Source organism: Drosophila albomicans, chromosome 2R (genome assembly GCF_009650485.2).
Source record: "Drosophila albomicans strain 15112-1751.03 chromosome 2R, ASM965048v2, whole genome shotgun sequence".
Taxonomy (NCBI): domain Eukaryota; kingdom Metazoa; phylum Arthropoda; class Insecta; order Diptera; family Drosophilidae; genus Drosophila; species Drosophila albomicans.
The window spans coordinates 19,371,439-19,392,899 of record NC_047631.2 but is presented as its reverse complement, the minus strand read 5'-3'; the positions used below and the strand labels follow the sequence as shown (position 1 = coordinate 19,392,899).

Genomic DNA, 21,461 nt, shown 5'->3' with positions numbered 1-21,461 from the left:
TTTTTTTTTCTGTTCTGTGGCAAACAGTGGCAATGTAAATGTTTCGTATTTATTTACTGAAATTTGTGGAGTTAACACAACGACGACCTGTTTGACCACCGCTGAATTGCCTGTTTGCCATGCCGCGCCGGGCTTTACAACTTTAATGGTGGGCGGGGTCCGAGGCTGTGGGGCACGGAGCACGGGGCAGGAGCACGATTCGCATGGCTGCTTTAATGAAATCGTAAATAAAACACAACAACAAAAACCAACGAGAATACACAATTGCTTAAAACAATTTTATTTTTTCAACATAACAGCAATGCACAGAGTGACGATTTGTTAATGAAATTTTCAGATTTATGTTTTCCCGGCTTACAGTTTTTTCCACCCCTCCAAATGCATTTGGAGTTAAATCGACAACTGAAATTAGTCGCTCGATACTTAAAGCACATTAAATGTGTTTTAATTGAATATAATGACGATACAATAAATTTGACTAAGCCGCAGCATGTGATGAGAAATTTTTAATCAAAAATATTTTGATATATTTTAGGAGATGCAAGACAAAGAAGTTAATAATGGAAAATGCGGTTGCAATTTGTTTTAGTCCGACAGCTGCATAAATAATTAATATTAATGATTCGGCATACTAAACTGTATTTGTGTGTGTGTCTACCACAACATTTCTATCGTTAAGCATATTTAATTTTGTTTACCAGAAACTTGACACATCGGCGAATTTGTCATCCTTTAATGCAGCACGAAAACAAAAACAACATCAACTCAAATTTCATCGACAACTCCGTGGATTTGTCTGGCCCCAAAGTGTAGTACTACTATATAGAATTTGTAATCGGAGCCACGAGTTGAACTTGAACAAGGCTCATACACAAAATATATGCATTCATAGGGATGGATGTGTCTGTCAAAATGTCAAATGATTGCGCTGACATGCGTGTCATGGTCGCAGTAAAAGTTGTTTGCGTTTGCATTTGCGTTTGCCTTTTGCTTTGTGCACATTTACAAGATTATTTTAATTTAAAACAAGCAGCTCTAAATGCTGGAAGTAGTAGACTATCATATACCCTTTAGAGTGGAAATGAAGAGGGAAGTGCATTAAAAGAAAAATGCAATAGAAGAGGAATTCAATTTGTTTATGACAATTTTGTTCACCTTTGCCTCAAGATGATTGAATTAAGATTATAGATTCAGATTTATTTTTTCAAGTAATATTAAAATGTTTATTTTCATAACTTATTAAAAAACTTTAATGATCTTCTTATTTCGCAATGTCCGTAGCATGTGGCCTTCTTCATTTTAATTGACATTTTAAGCGCTTTTCTAAATGTATTTATATTATTATTATTATTTGCTTTGTTTTTCTTTTATATATTTAATTTATTTTTTTACAATTTTTTTTATGTTTTTTTTTATATACATTTAATTTATTATTTTTCAATTTTTTTTATGTTTTTTTTCTATATACATATTTTATTTATTTAATTTTTTAATTTTATTTTTATTTATTTGTTTTTTTGGTTTTTTTTTTATATTTTTGTTTTTATTTATTTGTTTTGTGTTTAATATTTTATTTATTTTTTTTATTATTTCATTTTATTTTTTGATTTTATTTTTTATTTTATTTTTTATTTGATTTTTTATTTTTATTTTTATTTTTATTTTTTATTTTTATTTTAAATTAGCTTATTCAGTTTCTGTATGTTGTGTTTATTTAAATTATTTTATTGTTTTCAGTTATCTTATAATTACAATTGAGTACTGACTACTATGACCTCCTCTACTCTTTCAATTTAATTTATTTTATAGATTATTTACTTATTATTCAAAGTTCGTAATTTCAGTACTCAGACTTATATTAAGCTACCTGCACATATTATCTCTTTCTGCAGGGTATAAGAGAAAGAAATTTCTATTTAGCGCTGGAAAAGTGTCACTCTGTCACTGGCGGATCACACCAAAGCAACATGCACTATAATGCGCTGGTGCTTTGACCTCTTGATATTCTACTACATCGCACATCACACACACACACGCACACTTACACACATGTATATGCACACCAACAGACATGTGTGAGCCGAATAGGAGACGAAGTCGAACTGCAACATGTGTGCCTAGTTCAAAAGTTGACAGCAAATTGACTGTATTTATAAACATTTAAATGCCACGCTCAATACTCAAATGACTGTGTGTGCGTGTGTGTACGCCCCCAAATGCATTTTAATATGCAATTTTTATGATTATTGTCCCAACTACCAAAAACGAGGCAGTTGAGCAACTTTACGAGCATCCCATATTCCCTTTTGGGAGGGAGCGTGTGTAACTTCAGATTTTCGGTGGCATTTCGCTTACTCATTAAACCAGACAGTTCATCTGTCCATATGTCCGTCTGTCTGTCTGTCCGTCTGTCTGTTTTCGTCAGTTGACCCCCAGATCAGTATTTACTGTTCCGTTTAATTAGGTAAACATGTGATTTATGTGCTTGGCAATAGCAGAATTACATTCGTCGCATAGATCTCGCCGTTGCACTTGACAGTGCCTGGAGTGGAATCGCTGTGGTCCTATCTGTCTGTGTTTTGCATACCAAATCAATTGGATATCAAAAGTTTGCTACATTCTGCCCATCCAGCAGCCAAAATGTCATTAACCATTTTTAATTGGTTTTCCAGCACACGAGCACGACGGAATAAATTCTAATCTATTTGCACATGAAAAACACAGCGACAATTTAATGACTCTTCGCATCGGACTCTCGACTTAACAGGTTGCCAACTTTAATGTGTACTCAAATTTGAAGAATTTTATATAATTTCAAAAATTAACTTCAAGTATCTAGTGTACGTTTCTCATATTCTTTTACCCCTTTAATATCTTTCAAATATCCGCTGAGTATGACACTCTTCAGTTGTACCATCCCCAGAAGGAAAGTTATCATCACAAAATGTCTTTCAAAGGGAAGCACTAGTAATCCTTCAGTCACTCAACAGGTATCCAGTTGATTTCCATATGAGCTAGGGACCTTTACTTGACAGGTAAGCGGGGAAATCATAACATACTTCTCCAGCAATCGCACAAAACTTCCCACGCACTGGGGACGCACTCATAATTCACGCCATCGTCAAAACGAGTGAAAATCGAATGTCTCCCAGCGGAGATTGGGTCGATAATCAGGCAAGGAAATGTGCCTCGTTTGTCCGCAGCCCCTAAAGATTACAAAAAAGTGCACGTTAGTGTCAAAAGACAAACAATAAACACCCAGCAAAGTTGTCGACTTAGAGAACTCTGCTGCCATCCCCTCGCCCTCGCCCTGCCGCTGACACCAAGCACATTTCACTTTTCAATCAGGCTGCCATTGAAGCGTTCCATGTGACACGTCGGGGACTCAACAGTCTATGCATCATTAACGCCTTTTTAATAGGAAATCAGAAATTATGCAAAGTCTAAGCAGTCGAAGCAGCAGAGAGACGTTCTCGTGGGGACAACATAATTGTGAGAGTCTTATTAGCCAATGCTTTCCCACAATTATCGCAGAGTTGTGCTTGTGTTTTTATTGGATTAGTCAAGGGAAATGAAAAAGACGTAAGATGTGTGCTTTAAATCAGATGTGATAATTAAATCTATATGGAAAAGAAAACATTATTTTATACACTAATAAGACAGTCGATATTTATGCAACAGTACTTTGCGTATCAAGAAATGAAATATTTGTTGATCTGTGGAAAAACCTATGTACAGTATTATTTCTCGTAACTATCTTTCATATATTTCTACTCGCATATTCTTGACACAGGCTTAGCACTCTTGCTTTCTTTTATGGAGTAATTTAAAAAAACATACTCAAGGCGACACAATTTAAAGCAAAAGCATAAGAAACACAAAGTTCATGCTGGCATCAGACTAGTTTCTTTTTATATTATTAATGCATTTTATAGTATTATTTTTTCATTTGCGTAAAGCGTTTCTTGCTTGTGTATTTTTTATTACTCTTAATTTTGCTAAAACTTAACATATACTCGTATGCATATCCTTGCATGCTGCGACCTGCAATATGAGTAAAAGCGACCCACATACATATTCCCCCCTCGTCCCTCACATATATTTCACTGACTCAAGGAAACGCAGACACAGCAGGAATATAATACTATACAGGCACGTCGTCCATCCTTGTTGCCAGCAACTGTAACGATATACACATGTATATATGTATACGAATTTCAAGTTGCATTGATAGCAAAAAATGTTTTAAATACTTATGCAACAAAAAAAAAGAGAAAAGAAAAGAAAACCGAATATAACTAACAACATCTAGGAAAATGCAGGAAGCATACACCGAAGTCGCACAGAGAGCAGATGCCGTAGCAGAAGGTGAAAATATGCAAAGAACGCATGACAGCAGCACGACTACAAGTAAATGAATACGTATCTCTTTACGTTTTGGCCAAAAGATACAATGAACTAGAAATACTCTCAATAAAAATACTAAATCAAAGTTAACTGTTTGGTGCTACATTTTTAAATAGACCACTTTTAAAACAATTCAGAAAAATATTTAGTTTTTTTTACAAAAATGTTGCACATCAATTGAGAAAATTCTTAGGACTCTCCCTGTCAGTGTATGCAGGAAAAGCTTCATTTTAGCTGCAGCTCTTTAGCGACAACTAACGTTGACGGTGACGGAAGTGCTGGCAACATTTTTCTTAATGTGTTGCATTAATTCTGGAAGCATAAAGATACGAAATGCAGCAGCGGAACTGCAAGGCAGTTACATTTGCTTACGAATGCGTTGGCATTCATTTCTTTTTATTTTTGAGGCCAGGTAAAATCACTTTGGCATTATTACAACCAAAACAACCTTTTAAAGAGTGGTTATTGTGCGTGGCCCCCGAAAGCTGTCATATCTAATGAGTAATGGACGCTAAATGGGCACCATTGTGTATGCAACAAAATGAGGCAGCTTTACATTAGTGCAAATAAAATGCAAAATCGTGTGATGAAATGTATAAGAATCACTTTATTAAGCTTTTTAATTTATTTAAATATGTATATATATATAAATCACGGGCTCCCTTATTGACCCCATAAAAGCTGCATAATGAGCAGCAAACTGCAGCGAGCACAGGCGACAATCCACACACAAAAACAAAGAAGACCGAGAGAGGGAGGAGTGGAGTAGGAGGAGCGTTGTGTGTCTGCTGACAAGTTGATTGCATGTCGGTGCTGCTGCACAGTAACTTCAACAGCCACCAACCAGGCTGCAGTCAATGCAACCAAGCTGCCAAGCATTCAGGCTGCCAGCTGGCAAATGCAGACAACAAGGCCATAAACGCCTGCCTGAGATACAAAGCCGGACCGAACCACAGAATGAAGCATAATTATTTGTTGAAAAACAAAAACAAACTGCGACTGCGGACCTTAAGTATCTTTAAAATGTTTTTAATGAAATGAAATGAAATGAAATGAAATGAATTTGCTTCTTTAGACAGAGATTCGAGGGACAATTCTGCAATCATATATACCATTTAAAATTACATATTATATGCAACATATATCGTCTTTTTAACTCTTTAGCTTACAGAATAAACGAAACATTGAAGCATAGCTCAAGAAGCAAATTTTAATTGCAATCAATTAAATTTTGTTGCGAAGCTAACAACAGTCTCACATACAAAACAATTTCTTAACTGCTTAAATGGCAACAAAGCGCTATGGTTTAATTAAATTTATATATTATTCTTGACATAGGTTAACTTAACTTAACTTACTTTGACTAACATATGTTGTCTCAGCTCCGATCTTTACTATTGATCAATCTAGACTGTGAACAAGTTAAACGACGTATAAGATTGCGTTCGCTGTAAATTTTCCGGTTTTGATGCTATATGCGTGTTAATTGTAAGCATTTTGTTATTGCAAAGCTCAATGCAAACCTCCAAAGACTCATAATTTTTCTTCACGTAGTTTACATAGTGCTTTTATGAAAACAGACAAGCACAACAACAAACTCAATTAGTTTATGCAGAAATGCAAACCAACATGATTTTAATTACACTAATTGTGATCAACAACTATTTTTGAATAGTTGCATTTGCTAGTGTTACAAGTGAGTATAGAAAAACTAATTGTACAGTAAGTTTTTTCCCTTCCGTAGTCAATAAGCTGCTACTGGACACCCAAGAGAAGCAAAATGAGCGAGCAACAATCAGTTAAGCAACAAGACAATGTATATTTCGATATTAATATCTCACCAATCCCAATATGTTATTATAATATTATACACCAAGTATCATCGACTCTTCTTGCATCTCACAGAATGATCGAAAGATTTTGGATGTGACCAAAAGAAACAGTCTCTCCTGCCAGTTGAGGGGAAGTAAGCTGCAAACAATTAAAATTAATCTAGTATCCTTATTAACCATTTTCAACTTACTTCCAAATTCGATATAATATATCTACAATATATGGAAGTTTGATTTCCCTTTCTCCAGCGAGCATTCCCCGAACTATGCGACGAGCTGCCGATTTCCCTTTAATCAAGGGATAAACTCGATTCACCTTAATAGCATAGCCAAGTTTAGAGACCTCATCGTTAGTGTCCAAGAACGATGGCAATACCGTTGTGACATGGATGTCATTCTGTTTCTCCAGAGCTAATTCCAAGCGCAGAGTCTTCATATGACCGGTTGCACCACATTTGCTTGCCGTATAAGCAGTATTGTAAGCCAAAGGAAATAGACCTGCAGAAAATGAAAGTTATCACAAAAGTCATTTGAAAACAAAGCATTGTAATATTACTCATCGCTGAGCTTATGGTTACTATATGTCCTTTGCGTAATCTCTTCATAGTGGGCAGAAACGCAGCCTTCGTCTGTAAACGTTAATGAAAATTTTGTTATAGAGCCAACAATTACTCGTTACGAATTATTTGACTCACCCAAAAGTGCGAAGTCAAATTAACATTAATCATTCGTTGCACATCATCCGGTGCAGGATCTAAAGGATTGCGCAACAAAATTACGCCTGCATTGTTAATAAGAATTGTAACCGAACCAAGATCTCGTACAACATTCGCCTCAAGATCAGATACTTCAGCAAAACTGGTAACATTCACCTTAATTAAAAATCAAATTAAATTAAAAAAAAAAAAAAAATAAACTAAATTATTAATAATTTACATTGAATTGGACTGCAATATTTACCTTATAAGCTTTGGCTTTTACTTTGGATATCTCGTGAATTTTTCTAACGGTTTCCTCGGCGCCTTCCATGTTAACATCAACCACGGCTATATGGCAACCAAGTTTGGCAAGTTCAAGTGCTAAAGCACGACCTAATCCATGAGCAGCCCCGGTGACCTTCATTATTTGGGATTACAATAAAATAACTTCAAATCTTTCATATCTTTTAAAATTAATTTTTTTATCTTGAAAGATAAACTAGAAAGTAACTTCAATGGCCTTTAAATTATTCTTTACTGAACATTTTTACATCTTTACATTTCAATCTCACAAGAATTTTTCTTTGCAGCATTATTTTATATGAACAATAATTTCACGATTTATTATATATACAAATCTAAGCAATTCACTCGAAATAAACTTAATTGAAGCTTTCTTAACATTTCTGTACTTACCACAGCCACCTCACCAACGATGCTTTTGGTGGATTTGCAAATAAAACATCCACAAATTTTGGTTAAGATTGCAACTAATAAAAGTAGCGGAGTAGACAGAACAATCAGAATTACACCTAAAGTGCTCAATAGTTTAATCAGCATATTAACGGTTTCCATTTTCTAAGCAACAGCAGCAAAAACTCTTTAAAAAATAATTGATTATTTTTCTCTGCGATTTCTTGCGAAAATGTTATGTTGACTGCGCGACAGTTTAATATCGTGTGAACCATGCTAGATAACGATATGAATACTCTCGGTGAACGTTTACAACGAACTTCGTTAACACAAACTCGTTTTAAAACTACTATTCAAATTGTTTTTCCGCATGTAGACACAACCAAAATCGTCTATGAAGCATTTTCTGGTATTGCAAAGAAATGTGTCTAGATTAATTGAAATTTTTTTTTAATTTATAATTTACAACATTTCTACACCGAAATTAAAAAAAAAATTTATGATATAAAATAAATGTTTTTAATCTATCAAATTATAAAAACTTCTATAAATCTATTAGCAAAGAAATTAATAATTAATAAAGGCTGCTGTTTAGCTATTGAGCCAGCACCTACCATTGGGTGTACAACTTCGACATCTTTATGTACTTTTAAGTCATTTAAAAAAAAAAGCATTTATCATATCATCTAATAGAATTCTGAGTAATTCGTTTGATTGCAAATGAGTTTATTAGTGTTTCTAGCAAAAAAAAGCACAGTTTTGGAAGTCAAATATTCAAATATATGTACTACGCGAAGTTTTTTTTAAATTTAAGAAATATTTTTGAGGTAGTTAAGAGAAGCAGTTCCTCCTGCCATTTGATAGGAAGTAAGCTGTAAAAAAAATTTCAAATTATTCCAATGCCATTCTCAGGAATTCTCGACTTACTTCAAAATGCGATGTAAGGTATCGACAAAATATGGAAGTTTTATTTCCCTTTCCCCAGCGAGCATTCCCCGAACTATGCGATTAGCTGCCTCTTTCCCTTTAATCAAGGGATACACTCGATTCGCCTTAATTACGTGAACCATCTGAGAAATCTCATCGTTAGTGTCCAGAAACGATGGCATTACCGTGGTGACGTGGATGTTATGCTGTTTTTCCAGAGCTAGTTCCATTCGCAACGCCTTCATATGGCCGGTGGCACCAAATTTTGATGCAGTGTAAGCAGTATTAAAGGGCAAGGGTACTAGACCTTCACATAATACAAGTCTACGTTAACTTTAAAAAAGTCTTCTCATGTGAAAAATACTTACCTCCCACTGAACTGATGGTAACAATGTTTCCCTTTCGCAATTTCTTCATTGTGGACAGAAAAGCAAATTTCGTCTGTATAACATATGATATGTATATATATTTAATTATTAGGCCAATACATACTTGTACAAACATTCAACTCACCCAAAAGTGTGATGTCAAATTGACGTCGATCATCCTTTGCACATCTTCTGGAGCGGGATCTAAAGGTTTACTGTGCAACAGAATACCCGCATTGTTGATGAGAATAGTAACCGAACCAAGATCTTGCTCAACATTTGCCTTAAGATCAGTAATTTCAGCAAAACTCGTAACATTTACCTTGAACGCAAATCAAATTAATTAATTTAATTTCTTATCAAATTGGAGTCTTCTAATTACCTTATAAGCTTTAGCTTTTACTTTGAATATTTCGTGAATTTGTTTAACAGTTTCTTCAGCGCCTTTTATGTTAACATCCACCACGGCTATATGACAACCGCGTTTGGCAAGTTCCAGTGCTATAGCCCGACCTAATCCACCTGCAGCCCCAGTCACCTTTAAAATATAAAATGAAAAAATTTGCCAAGTATTTATTATGAAAAAAATTACTACAATTTCGTGCCGTGTTTTAGTTGTACAAAGTTCATACCGTAACATACAAACTTTTAATTTCATATTATTTTTCCAAAAACGATTAACAACAATTCGTGATAAATAATATGAACATAAGTACAATTAAGTTTTTGAATATAGTTTATAATTTTCCAAACAAGTGGGTACTTACCACAGCCACCTCATTTGCGATGCTCTTAGTGGGTTTGCAAATGATACATTCCCAGATTTTTGATAAAATTATGAATATTAGTAGCAGCGGACTAAATAAAACTAGCATAATTATCAGCAATGCAGTCAACAATATAATAAACAAATCTCTCTCCATATTCAAAGTAACACAGCTAAAAGTTTTTTAATTCTTTCTGTAGCTGAAAGTATGTGTTAATCACGCAACACTTAAGACTCGAATGCCGATACATTATAGCACTTACCTCTACTGTGCTTAGCACAAATTTTCATAAAATGATTCATATTAACTCAGAGCAAGTCTAAAGGTAATAGTAGAGCACAACACGATATCTTTAGATAGCTACTTTTTTTATAACACAAATGAATTCAAACATTTAATTATTTTAGAAGTCAATGGCGTTTATGGTGCAGGTCATTTTTATAATTATTGTAAAAAAAATCGCATAATATCACGATAAACAAAAAAATTGCCATCGAATATGCTCGACGCTTAGATACCCGGAATTAAAAATAATTAATCCACATTTTTATGCGACTTGCACTGAAATCCAATCCAAAATTAAATTGTCAAATCACTGTTTGGGGATCTTAGCATTCAAGCTGATTTCTTTATACGATAGAAACTTATTAGAGGCAGATATGAGAATCAGTCTCTCCTGCCAGCTGAGAGGAAGTAAGCTGCAAATAATTTTAAATTAATTAATTAATTCTAATATCATTATCAAACATTCACAACTTACTTCAAAATGCGATACAAAATATCCAATATGAGTGGAATCTTTATTTCCCTCTCTCCAGCGAGCATTCCTTTAACTATCCGACGAGCTGCCGTTTGTCCTTTAATCAGGGGATACAGTTGATTCATCTTGCTAATGTTGGCAAGGTCAGACATCTCATCGTTGGTGTCCAGAATCATTGGCATTACCGTGGTGACATGGATGTCATGTTGCTTCTCTACAGCTAATTCCAATTGCAATGCCTTCATATGGCCGGTAGCACCAAATTTGGTTGCAGTGTAAGTGGTATGATAGGCAAAGGGTAATAGACCTGGATTTATTGCAATTTAACACAAAAATAATTAAAAACAAGTAAGAAAGTTACAGTCGAGTGTGCTCGACTGTGAGATACCCGCTACCCATTTTTAATAAAGGCAAAATATTGCGGTATCATTTTCAAAATATACCGAAAATACTAAAAATATACCAAATGGCATGTTTGGTATATCGATATAGTACACCATTCAAAATATACCATAAACGGCACAATGTGCCAGATTGTCGGCCAAAGCAACTCAGACCCCTAGTAAGTAGGCGTTTTTGCCCATACAAAAGTATTTCTTTAATAACTTCCACAATTTTTATCTGATCGCCAACCAAATTTTCAGGAATCATAACCACTACAGTAATTATTGTATATACCAAAATTCGTAGCTCTAGCTTTAAAATTACACTTGTTATTCGATTTTTTTGATTTGCGGGGGCGGAAGTGGGCGTGGCAAAAATTTGAAACAAACTTGATCTGCGTGCAAAAATAACAAATGCTGTCGAAAAAAAATTATAGCTCTATCTCTTATAGTCTCTGAGTCTACGTGTTCATACGGACAGACGGACAGACACAAAGACGGACAGACGGACATGACTAGATCGTCTCGGCTATTGATGCTGATCAAGAATGTATATACTTTATAGGGTCGGAGATGCCTCCTTCTACCTGTTACATACATTTCCTGCCGGCACAAAGTTATAATACCCTTCTACCCTATGGGTAGCGGGTATAACAAGCAAGAAAGCTACAGTCGAGTGTGATCGACTGTGAGATACCGGCTACGCATTTTTAATAAAATCAAAATACTACGGTAATAATCTCAAAATATTAAAAATAAATATGCATGTATTCTCGATCGGGATTTGAACTCGAGCACCACCGACCGGGTGGTTAAAAAAAAAAAGTTTTTACCTCGAGCGGGCTCGAACCACAACATGCTCGGCTTGCACTCTACCACCTGAGCTATCGCATTGCTTATGCATACAGATACTAATATAGACGAGCATGTACATATATACGTATACGCATACATACAATACATACATAGCAGGCGGTTTTGCCCATACAAAAGTATTTCTTTAATAAAATCCACAATTTTTATTTATAATTGTTGTAAATACGATTAAAAAAAAAAAAAAAGTTTGTACCCCGAGCGGGCTCGAACCCGAGTTCCCCGAGTACCACAACACGAATATGCTTGCACTCTACCAATAGAGATAGCGCAGTGCCTCTATGCATACAGATACAAATATAGAGGCGAGCATGTATATACGTATACGCATACATACAACACTTGCATAGAAGGCGTTTTTGCTCATACAAAACTATTTCTTTAATAACTTAAACAATTTTTATCTGATCGCAACCAAATTTTCAGGAATCACAAATTGTCACACCATTGTTGTTATTGTATATACCAAAATTGGCACGTCTAGCTTTAATATTACTCTTGTTATTATTGATTTGCAGGAGCGGGAGTGAATTTGAAATAAACATGATCTGCGTGCAAACATAACAAATACTCTCGAAGAAAAAAATTATAGCTCTATCTCTTATAGTCTCTGAGATCTAGGTGTTCATACGGACAGACGGACATGGCTATACCGTCTCGGCTATTGATGCTGATCAAGAATATATATAGGGTCGGAGATGCCTCCTTCTACCTGTTACATACATTTCCTGCCGGCACAAAGTTATAATACCCTTCTACCCTATGGGTGGCGGGTATAAAAAGCTCTTGAAATTAAACATATACCGATTAAGCAACACTTACTCGCTGCTGAACTGATTGTAACAATGTTTCCCTTTCGCAACCTCTTCATTGTGGGCAGAAACACAGTCTTCGTCTACATGTATTAAAAAGTATCTAATTACTTGACCAAAAATACAAAACTTGTATCAATCATTTGACTTACCCAAAAGTGCGATGTCAAATTGACGTCTATCATTCGTTGCACATCCTCCGGTGCAGGATCTAAACGATTACGCAGCAGCAGAATACCCGCATTATTGATTAGAATTGTAACCATACCAAGATCTCGTGTAACTTTAGCATTAAGATCAGTTATTTCAGTAAAACTGGTTACATTCACCTTGAATATAAATCAATTTAATTACACTTAGTTTTCTTATCAAGTTAAATATCTCTAATTACCTTATAAGCTTTTGCTTTTACTCTGGAAATCTGGTGAATTTTTTCTACGGTTTCCTTGGCGCCATTTATGTCAATATCTACTACGGCTACATGGCATCCGATTCCGGCCAGTTCCAATGCTATAGCCCGACCTAGTCCATGAGCAGCCCCAGTCACCTGTAATATATTATATAAATAATAATATAGCAACTAGATTAATGTGAATTCATAGAAATTAATGATGACGAATCTCAAACTAATTTCCCTATAAAGAAAATAATCTTGTCTATGTGCCCTCGTAAGCTTCGGCCCTATCTTCCTATTAAATCAATCGCTATATCAATATATGGGTTTTTTAATCGCTGTAGGCACTTCGCTTGCATATTTATAAATATGTATGTATTAATACATACTTTAATACTTAGAACTATATTACAATAGTAAACAGTTCCAAACGATACCTCATTATAGATAGATTTTTAATAATCAATTCATTATTAATACCAATATTATAATTTTCAAAACAATTAAACACTTACCACAGCCACCTCGCCGATGATACTCTTGGGGGATTTATATTTGAAACATTCGCCGATTTTTGATAACATTACGGCTAATAGTAACACCGGAGTAGATAGAGCAAAACCAATTATCAGCAATGTAGTCAATAGTTTAATCAACTGATTTTGAATCTCCATCATCAAGAACAAAATCAGCAAAACTTTTTTATTTATTTTCCGAACTATGTGTTGATCGCGCGACAGTTAATCTTCGAATGAATCGAATCGCGCTAAACTCTGATGCGAATTACATTGATCATTGGCTTAAATCGAGATGTGTTCAAACACTTTCTAGAACAATTAGAAACTTGATTTTAGTTAGTTGGTCTCATTAAATTAATTTGTTATTACTAAATTCTTCATTTAATCATTTAAATCATGGATAAGAATAAATTAAAAAATTAGCTTCACGTATACTCGAGTATTATATACCAGCTACATTTAATTGATGTATACAAATTAATTGTTAAGCGTATCAAAATAGAGATTGTAAAGATTTTCTTAATGAATTTGCGAATAAAAATTTGCGAAATTTTAATTACTATAGTAGTAGGCTATACGCTAATAGTGCAGAGGAGTGGGAATTGTAAAAATAATTGACAGTGGACAACGTAAATAGAATTATGACCAATCTTTATCTTTCAAGCATCACTAACGAAAACTTAATACACTTAGACTTCTCATAATCTGAAATAGCACAAAACCAGAATTTGAGTAGTTGAAGCTATTCATATCACCCTGTAGCATTTAAGACTACGAGAAACACAATATGAACTTGTTTATATTAAACTTAATCAATAGCGCAAATTGTCGATTACTCTCAGACATACATTTCTACTCACTTGTTTACTACATGTTTTGCCAGGCATAAACAATATACAGCACATTATTTAAATTTACACATTTCATTTAATCACGGGAATCAGTTTATGTCCCGCATAAGCATGGATAATCTCAATCATCTCCTTGTTGGTGTTGCTGGGTTACATTATGTTGTGCTATTTATCCAAATCTAGCTCCAAGCGAAGAGTTTTCATATGACCGGTTGAACCAAATTTACTCGCAGTGTAAGCGGTATTATAGGCCATGGGGCAGAGATCTACATTGATCAATGGAAAGTTAATGCAAATTGCAAAAACATTCTGATCGAAGAACACTTACATGAAGCTAAACTGATGGTAACAATGTTTCCTTTTCGCAGTTTCTTCATTTCATAAAAGAAAAAGCAATTTCTATGTTAATAAGTTTGGATGAAGCAGGTGAAATCTCTGCGCTTGTTAAAAATATTGTGAGAACGCAAATTTGTTTTAAATGATGATAAAAAACAAATTTGTGTTATAACAAGTTTTTATTTTTTGGTTTACTGCGTAAGATTTCATAAACACTAATTTAATGATTTATTAGATTCACGACCAAAGCAATTTAAAATTCTTACCACAGCTACCTCACCAACGATGCTTTTGGTGGATTTGTAAATTTACAAAAAATAGTAACACGAATAAATATGAATAACATAGGAATAGCTTTTAAGTAACAATATTTTAAGCGAGGATTCTCGTGTGGAGATTTTTGGGGTTGCATTTTTTTGTATTCTCTGTACATGCTGCCTGTTTAGCTATTTAGCCATTATGTGAGACATCCAATTATTCTTAAGCACCTACCATTGAGTGTACAACTTCGACATCTTTAAAACAAAACTAATAGAATTTTGAGTAATTCGATTAAATGTCAAATTAGCAGACAAACAAACAAAAACAGTTGGGAAATCAAGCATTTAAGTGAAGTTTTTTTTAAATTTAAGAAATATTTTAGAGGTAGTTATGAGAATCAGTCCCTCCTGCCAATTGATCGGAAGTAATTTGGAAACAATTTCAAATTATTCCAATGCCATTCTCACCCATTCCCGACTTACTTCAAAATGCGATGAAAGGTATCGACAAAATGGGGAAGTTTTATTTCCCTTTCCCCAGCGAGCATTCCCCGAACTATGCGATTAGCTGCCTCTTTCCCTTTAATCAAGGGATACACACGATCCGCTTTAATTGCGTGAACCATCTGAGAAATCTCATCATTGGTGTCCAGAAACGATGGCATTACCGTGGTGACGTGGATGTTATGCTGTTTTTCTAGGGCTAATTCCATTCGCAACGCCTTCATATGGCCGGTGGCACCAAATTTCGATGCAGTGTAAGCAGTATTAAATGGCAGTGGTAATATACCTTCACATAATACAAGTCTACGTTAACTTAAAAAAAGTCTTCTCATGTTAAAAATACTTACCTCCCACTGAACTGATGGTAACAATGTTTCCCTTTCGCAATTTCTTCATTGTGGGCAAAAAAGCAAATTTCGTCTGTATATGATATGTATATTTAATTATTAGGCCAATATATGTGTACTTGTACAAACAAAAAATTCACCCAAAAGTGTGATGTCAAATTGACGTCGATCATCCTTTGCACATCTTCTGGAGCGGGATCCGTAAACCTTTTTACGGTGCAACAGAATACCCGCATTGTTGATGAGAATCGTAACCAAACCAAGATCATGCTCAACACTTTTCTGAAGATCAGTTATTTCAGCAAAACTCGTAACATTTACCTTGAACGCAAATCAAATTAATTAATATCAACACTCGTAAAATTTGTGTCTTCTAATTACCTTATAGGCTTTAGCTTTTACTTTGGATATATCGTGAATTTGTCTAACAGTTTCTTCAGCGCCTTCTATGTTAACATCCACCACGGCTATATGACAACCGCGTTTGGCAAGTTCAAGTGCTATAGCCCGACCTAATCCACCTGCAGCCCCGGTCACCTATAAAATATAAAATGAAAAAATTTGCCAAGTATTTATTATGAAAAAAATTACTTCAGTTGCGTGCCGTATATTAGTTGTACAAAGTCCGTACCACATAAACTTTGCATTTCATATTATTTTTCCAAATACGATTAACAACAATTCATGATAAATAATATGAACATAAGTACAATAAAGTTATGTATATAGTTTATAATTTTCAAAACAATTGGGTACTTACCACAGCCACATCATTTGCGATGCTCTTAGTGGGTTTGCAAATGATACATTCCCAGATTTTTAATAAAATTATAAATATTAGTAGCAGCGGACTAAATAAAACTAGCATAATTATCAGCAATGCAGTCAACAATATAATAAACAAATCTCTCTCTATATTCAAAGTAACACAGCTAAAAGTTTTTTAATTCTTTCTGTAGCTGAAAGTATGTGTTAATCACGCAACACTTAAGACTCGAATGCCGATACATTATAGCACTTACCTCTACTGCGCTTAGCACAAATTTTCATAAGATGATTCATATTAACTCAGAGCAAGTCTAAAGTTAAAGGTAGAGCATACACGATAGATGTTGATAGGTACTTTGTTTATAACACAAATGTATTAAAATATATAATTATTTTAAAAGTCAATGGCGTTTATGCTGCAGGTCATTTTTATACCCGCTACCCATAGGGTAGAAGGGTATTATAACTTTGTGCCGGCAGGAAATGTATGTAACTGGTAGAAGGAGGCATCTCCGACCCTATGAATTATATATATTGTTGATCAGCATCAATACCCGAGACGATCTAGTCATGTCCGTCTGTCTGTCTGTGTATCTGTCCGTCTGTCCGTATGAAACACTGGATCTCAGAGACTATAAGAGACGGAGCTATAATTTTTTTCCGATAGCATTTGTTATGTTTGCACGCATATCACGTTTGTTTCAAATTTTTGCCACGCCCACTTCTGCCCTCGCAAATAAAAAAAAAAATCGAATAACAAACGTAATTTTAAAGCATTTTGGTATATACAATAATAACAATAGTATTTATGATTCCTGAAAATTTGGTTGCGATCAGATAAAAATTGTGGAAGTTATTAAAGAAATACCTTTGTATGGGAAAAAACGCCTATATACTAGGGGTCTTAGTTGCTTTGGCTGACAATCTGGTATATTGTGCAGTCTATGGTATATTTTCAATGAGGTAATTTATCGATATACGAAATATACCATTTAGAATATTTTTAATATTTTTGTATCATTTTTGGTATAAAACCGCAATATTTTGCTTTTATTCAAAATGGGTAGCGGGTATCTCACAGTCGAGCACACTCGACTGTAGCTTTCTTACTTGTTATAATTATTGTACAAAAAATTCTATATCACAATAAAAAAAAAAACAATAAAAATTACCATCGAATACGCTCGACTCTTAGATACCAGGAATTAAAAATAATTGATCAACATTATTATCCAATCCAAAATTAAATTGTCAAATCACTGTTTGGGGATCTTAGCATTCAAGCTGATTTCTTTATACGACAGAAACATATTAGAGGCAAATAAGAGAACCAGTCTCTCCTGCCAGTTGAGAGGAAGTAAGCTGCAAATAATTTAAATTAATTCCAATATCATTATCAAACATTCACAACTTACTTCAAAATACGATGCAAAATATCCACTATGAATGGAATCTTTATTTCCCTCTCCCCAGCGAGCATTCCCTTAACTATCCGACGAGCTACCGTTTCTCCTCTAATCAAGGGATACAGTCGATTTACCTTGCTAATGTAGGCAAGTTCAGACACCTCATCGTTGGTGTCCAGAAACATTGGCATTACCGTGGTGACATGGATGTCATGCTGTTTCTCTACAGCTAATTCCAATTGCAATGCCTTCATATGGCCGGTAGCACCAAATTTGGTTGCAGTGTAAGTGGTATGATAGGCAAAGGGTAATAGACCTGGATTTATTACAATTCAACACAGAAATAATTAAAAAAAAAAAAAAGCTCTGTAAATTAAACATATACCGATTAAGCAACACTTACTCGACGCTGAACTGATGGTAACAATGTTCCCCTTTCGCAACCTCTTCATTGTAGGCAGAAACACAATCTTCGTCTACATTTATTGAAAAGCATCTAATTAGTTGACCAAAATACAAAACTTGTATCAATCATATGACTCACCCAAAAGTGCGAAGTTAAATTAACATCAATCATTCGTTGCACATCCTCCGGTGCAGGATCTAAAGGATTACGCAGCAGCAGAACACCCGCATTATTAATAAGAATTGTAACCATACCAAAGTCTCGTGTAACTTTAGCATTAAGATCAGCTATTTCAGTAAAACTGGTTACATTCACCTTGAATATAAATCAATTTAATTACACTTAATTTTCTTATCCAATTAAATGGGTCTAATTACCTTATAAGCTTTTGCTTTTACTCTGGAAATCTGGTGAATTTTTTCTACGGTTTCCTCGGCGCCCTTTATGTCAATATCTACCACGGCTATATGGCATCCGAGTTCGGCCAGTTCCAACGCTATAGCCCGACCTAGTCCATGAGCAGCCCCGGTCACCTGTAATATAAATAATAATACAGCAACTATAGTACACAGTTCTATTTTAAATAATCAATTCATTATTAATACCAATATTATAATTTTCAAAACAATTAAGTACTTACCACAGCCACCTCACCGATGATACTCTTGGGGGATTTATATTTGAAAAATTCGCCTATTTTTGATAACATTACGGCTAATAGTAACACCGGAGTAGATAGAGCAAACACAATTACCAGCAATGTAGCCAATAGTTTAATCAACTGATTTTGGATCTCCATTTTAAGTTTTTTTTTATTTTATTTTCCAATCTATGTGTGTGTGGCGCGACAGGTAAACGTCGAATGAATCGAATTGCGCTAAACTGTGATACGAATTGCTTCGCCCTTTGGCTTAAATGGAGCTGTGTTCAAACACGTTCCAGAACAATTAGAAACTGGATTTTAATTAGTAGGCCACATTCAATTAATTTGTTATTACTAAGATCTTTATTTAATAATTGAAATCAAGCATAAGAGTTTTAGATACCTGCTACATTTTATTAATCATTTAAATCATGCATAAGAATAAATTAATAAATTAGCTTCAAATATACTCGAGTATTAGATACCTGCTACATTTAATTAATGTATACAAATTAATTGTTAAGCCTACCAAAATAGAGATTGTAAAGATTTTCTTAATGAATTTGCGAATACAAATTTTGCGGAATTTTAATTACCATAGTAGTAGACTATACGCTAATAGTGCAGAGGAGTGAAGAAAAAGCAATCGTTATGTTATGTTAATAAGTTTGGATGAAGCAGGTGAAATCTCTGTAGTGATCCATAATAATAATGGTAATGATTATGATCAGTCTTTAAAGTGTCACAGACTTGTTAAAAACAATTATAAGAACGCAAATTGGTTTTAAATGATGATAACAAATACCACAATTTTTTTTTTCATTTTATTTGTATATTCTTTATTTATTTACAATCTATCTATCTAAAGATAATAAGTAAATTGTATGACGAAGAGAATGACAGAAAATTTTACATGTAGGAGATATTTACAAGAATTGTGCTTACTACCACTCTTTGGTGGCCTAAAGGGGAGATCAAGGGGGTGGTGCCTTTGCAGCCGTCGGCAATATTGGCTATTGTCAAGCAGGTTAACGGCCAGCGGATTGCAGTGTTGATTTATTAGATTCACGACCAAAGCAATTTCGCATTCTTACCACAGCCACCTCACCAACGATGCTTTTGGTGGATTTGTAAATGAAACATTTACAAATTTTGGTTAACATTGCGGCTAATAGTAGCAGTGGAGTAGACAGAACAAGCAACATTGCAACATATTAATTATCTCCATTTTCTATGCATTAGCAGTAATATATATTTTTAAAACTTTCCACGATTTCTTGCGAAGTTTGTGTGTTGACCGCGGGTTTGCGGGTCACATTATATAGCAAATTGTCATACTTCTCGTCTTCTCTTTTAAAACAAACTCGTTCTTTTATTTTTTTTTATAATACAAACTATTCAAACGTATTTACTAGTGTTTTTTGATAATGAACAACAACAATAGTTTACCAATTTTAACATAAAATAAGAAGATAACAAGAATAATAGAAATAACATGGGAATCGCTTTTAAGTAACAATTTTGTAGGCGAAGATTCTCGTGTGGAGATTTTTGGAGTTGCATTTTTATACCCGCTACCCATAGGGTAGAAGGGTATTATAACTTTGTGCCGGCAGGAAATGTATGTAACAGGTAGAAGGAGGCATCTCAGACCCCAAAAAGTATATATATTCTTGATCAGCGTCAACAGCCGCTCGGCCATGTCCGTGTCCGTCTGTACGTCTGTGTGTCTGTCCGTCTGTCCGTATGAAACACTGGATCTCAGAGACTATAAGAGATAGAGCTATAATTTTTTCCAACAGCATTTGTTATGTTTGCACGCAGATCAAGTTTGTTTCAAATTTATTTTGGTATATATAATAATTACTATAGTAGTTATGATTCCTGAAAATTTGATTGCGATCAGATACAAATTTTTGAAATTATTAAAGAAATACTTTTGTAAGGGCAAACAAGCCTACTTACTAGGGGTCTTAGTTGCTTTAGATGACAATCTGGTATATTGTGCCGTCTATGGTATATTTTGAATGCTGTGCTATATCGATATATCAAATATACCATTTGTTATATTTTTAGTATTTTTAGTATATTTGGTATATTTTTTATAATAATACCCCAAAATATATTTTTAGTATTTTTGTAGTATAATTGGTATGGTTTGAGAATAATACCGTAAAATATATTGCTTTTATTCAAAATGGGTAGCGGGTATCTCACAGTCGAGCACACTCGACTGTAGCTTTCTTACTTGTTAATAAATAAATTTATCATATCACCAGGATTAATTACAAATCTTACGAACTATTTTTGCTTGGGGGAAAACTTTCCCAAATCAATTATCAACAAAATATTAATTACTACAAATGGTCATACAATAAATCGGCTGTAATGTTTATGACAGCTTAAATATATTAAAATAAAACTAAAAGAATTTTGAGTTATTCGTTTAATTAAATGTCAAATTAGCAGACATTTAACGAGTTTATTAGTGTATTTCAGCAAAAAAAA

The 21,461-nt window shown here is 34.2% G+C and overlaps 2 protein-coding genes across 5 annotated transcripts; both read right to left on the bottom strand.

Annotated features, from left to right (window-relative positions):
• Window positions 1–6,247: 6,247 nt before the first annotated feature.
• On the bottom strand, window positions 6,248–20,069 carry LOC117573568 (short-chain dehydrogenase/reductase family 16C member 6-like). Its single transcript, XM_052006871.1, has 6 exons — window positions 20,048–20,069; window positions 7,200–7,355; window positions 6,935–7,111; window positions 6,796–6,868; window positions 6,431–6,737; window positions 6,248–6,378 (listed from the first exon to the last, which is right to left on the bottom strand). Exons 2-6 carry the CDS (start codon window positions 7,266–7,268, stop codon window positions 6,273–6,275), a joined length of 732 nt encoding a protein of 243 aa, XP_051862831.1. The 5' UTR covers window positions 7,269–7,355; window positions 20,048–20,069; the 3' UTR covers window positions 6,248–6,272.
• On the bottom strand, window positions 8,343–19,181 carry LOC117575563 (estradiol 17-beta-dehydrogenase 11-like). 4 transcript variants are annotated; one of them, XM_052006870.1, is made up of 6 exons: window positions 9,693–10,279; window positions 9,308–9,463; window positions 9,071–9,247; window positions 8,926–8,998; window positions 8,558–8,864; window positions 8,343–8,502 (listed from the first exon to the last, which is right to left on the bottom strand). In XM_052006870.1, exons 1-6 carry the CDS (start codon window positions 9,846–9,848, stop codon window positions 8,418–8,420), a joined length of 954 nt encoding a protein of 317 aa, XP_051862830.1. In that variant the 5' UTR covers window positions 9,849–10,279; the 3' UTR covers window positions 8,343–8,417. The 4 variants fall into 4 exon arrangements, with proteins under 4 accessions (XP_051862830.1, XP_034115716.2, XP_034115715.1 ...); XM_034259825.2 differs by lacking the exons at window positions 8,343–8,502; window positions 8,558–8,864; window positions 8,926–8,998; window positions 9,071–9,247; window positions 9,308–9,463 and adding exons at window positions 17,914–18,220; window positions 18,308–18,380; window positions 18,449–18,625; window positions 18,688–18,843; window positions 18,951–19,181 and having other exon boundaries at window positions 10,075–10,390; XM_034259824.2 differs by lacking the exons at window positions 8,343–8,502; window positions 8,558–8,864; window positions 8,926–8,998; window positions 9,071–9,247; window positions 9,308–9,463 and adding exons at window positions 10,453–10,759; window positions 12,531–12,603; window positions 12,673–12,849; window positions 12,912–13,067; window positions 13,430–13,675 and having other exon boundaries at window positions 10,088–10,390.
• Window positions 20,070–21,461: the final 1,392 nt, after the last annotated feature.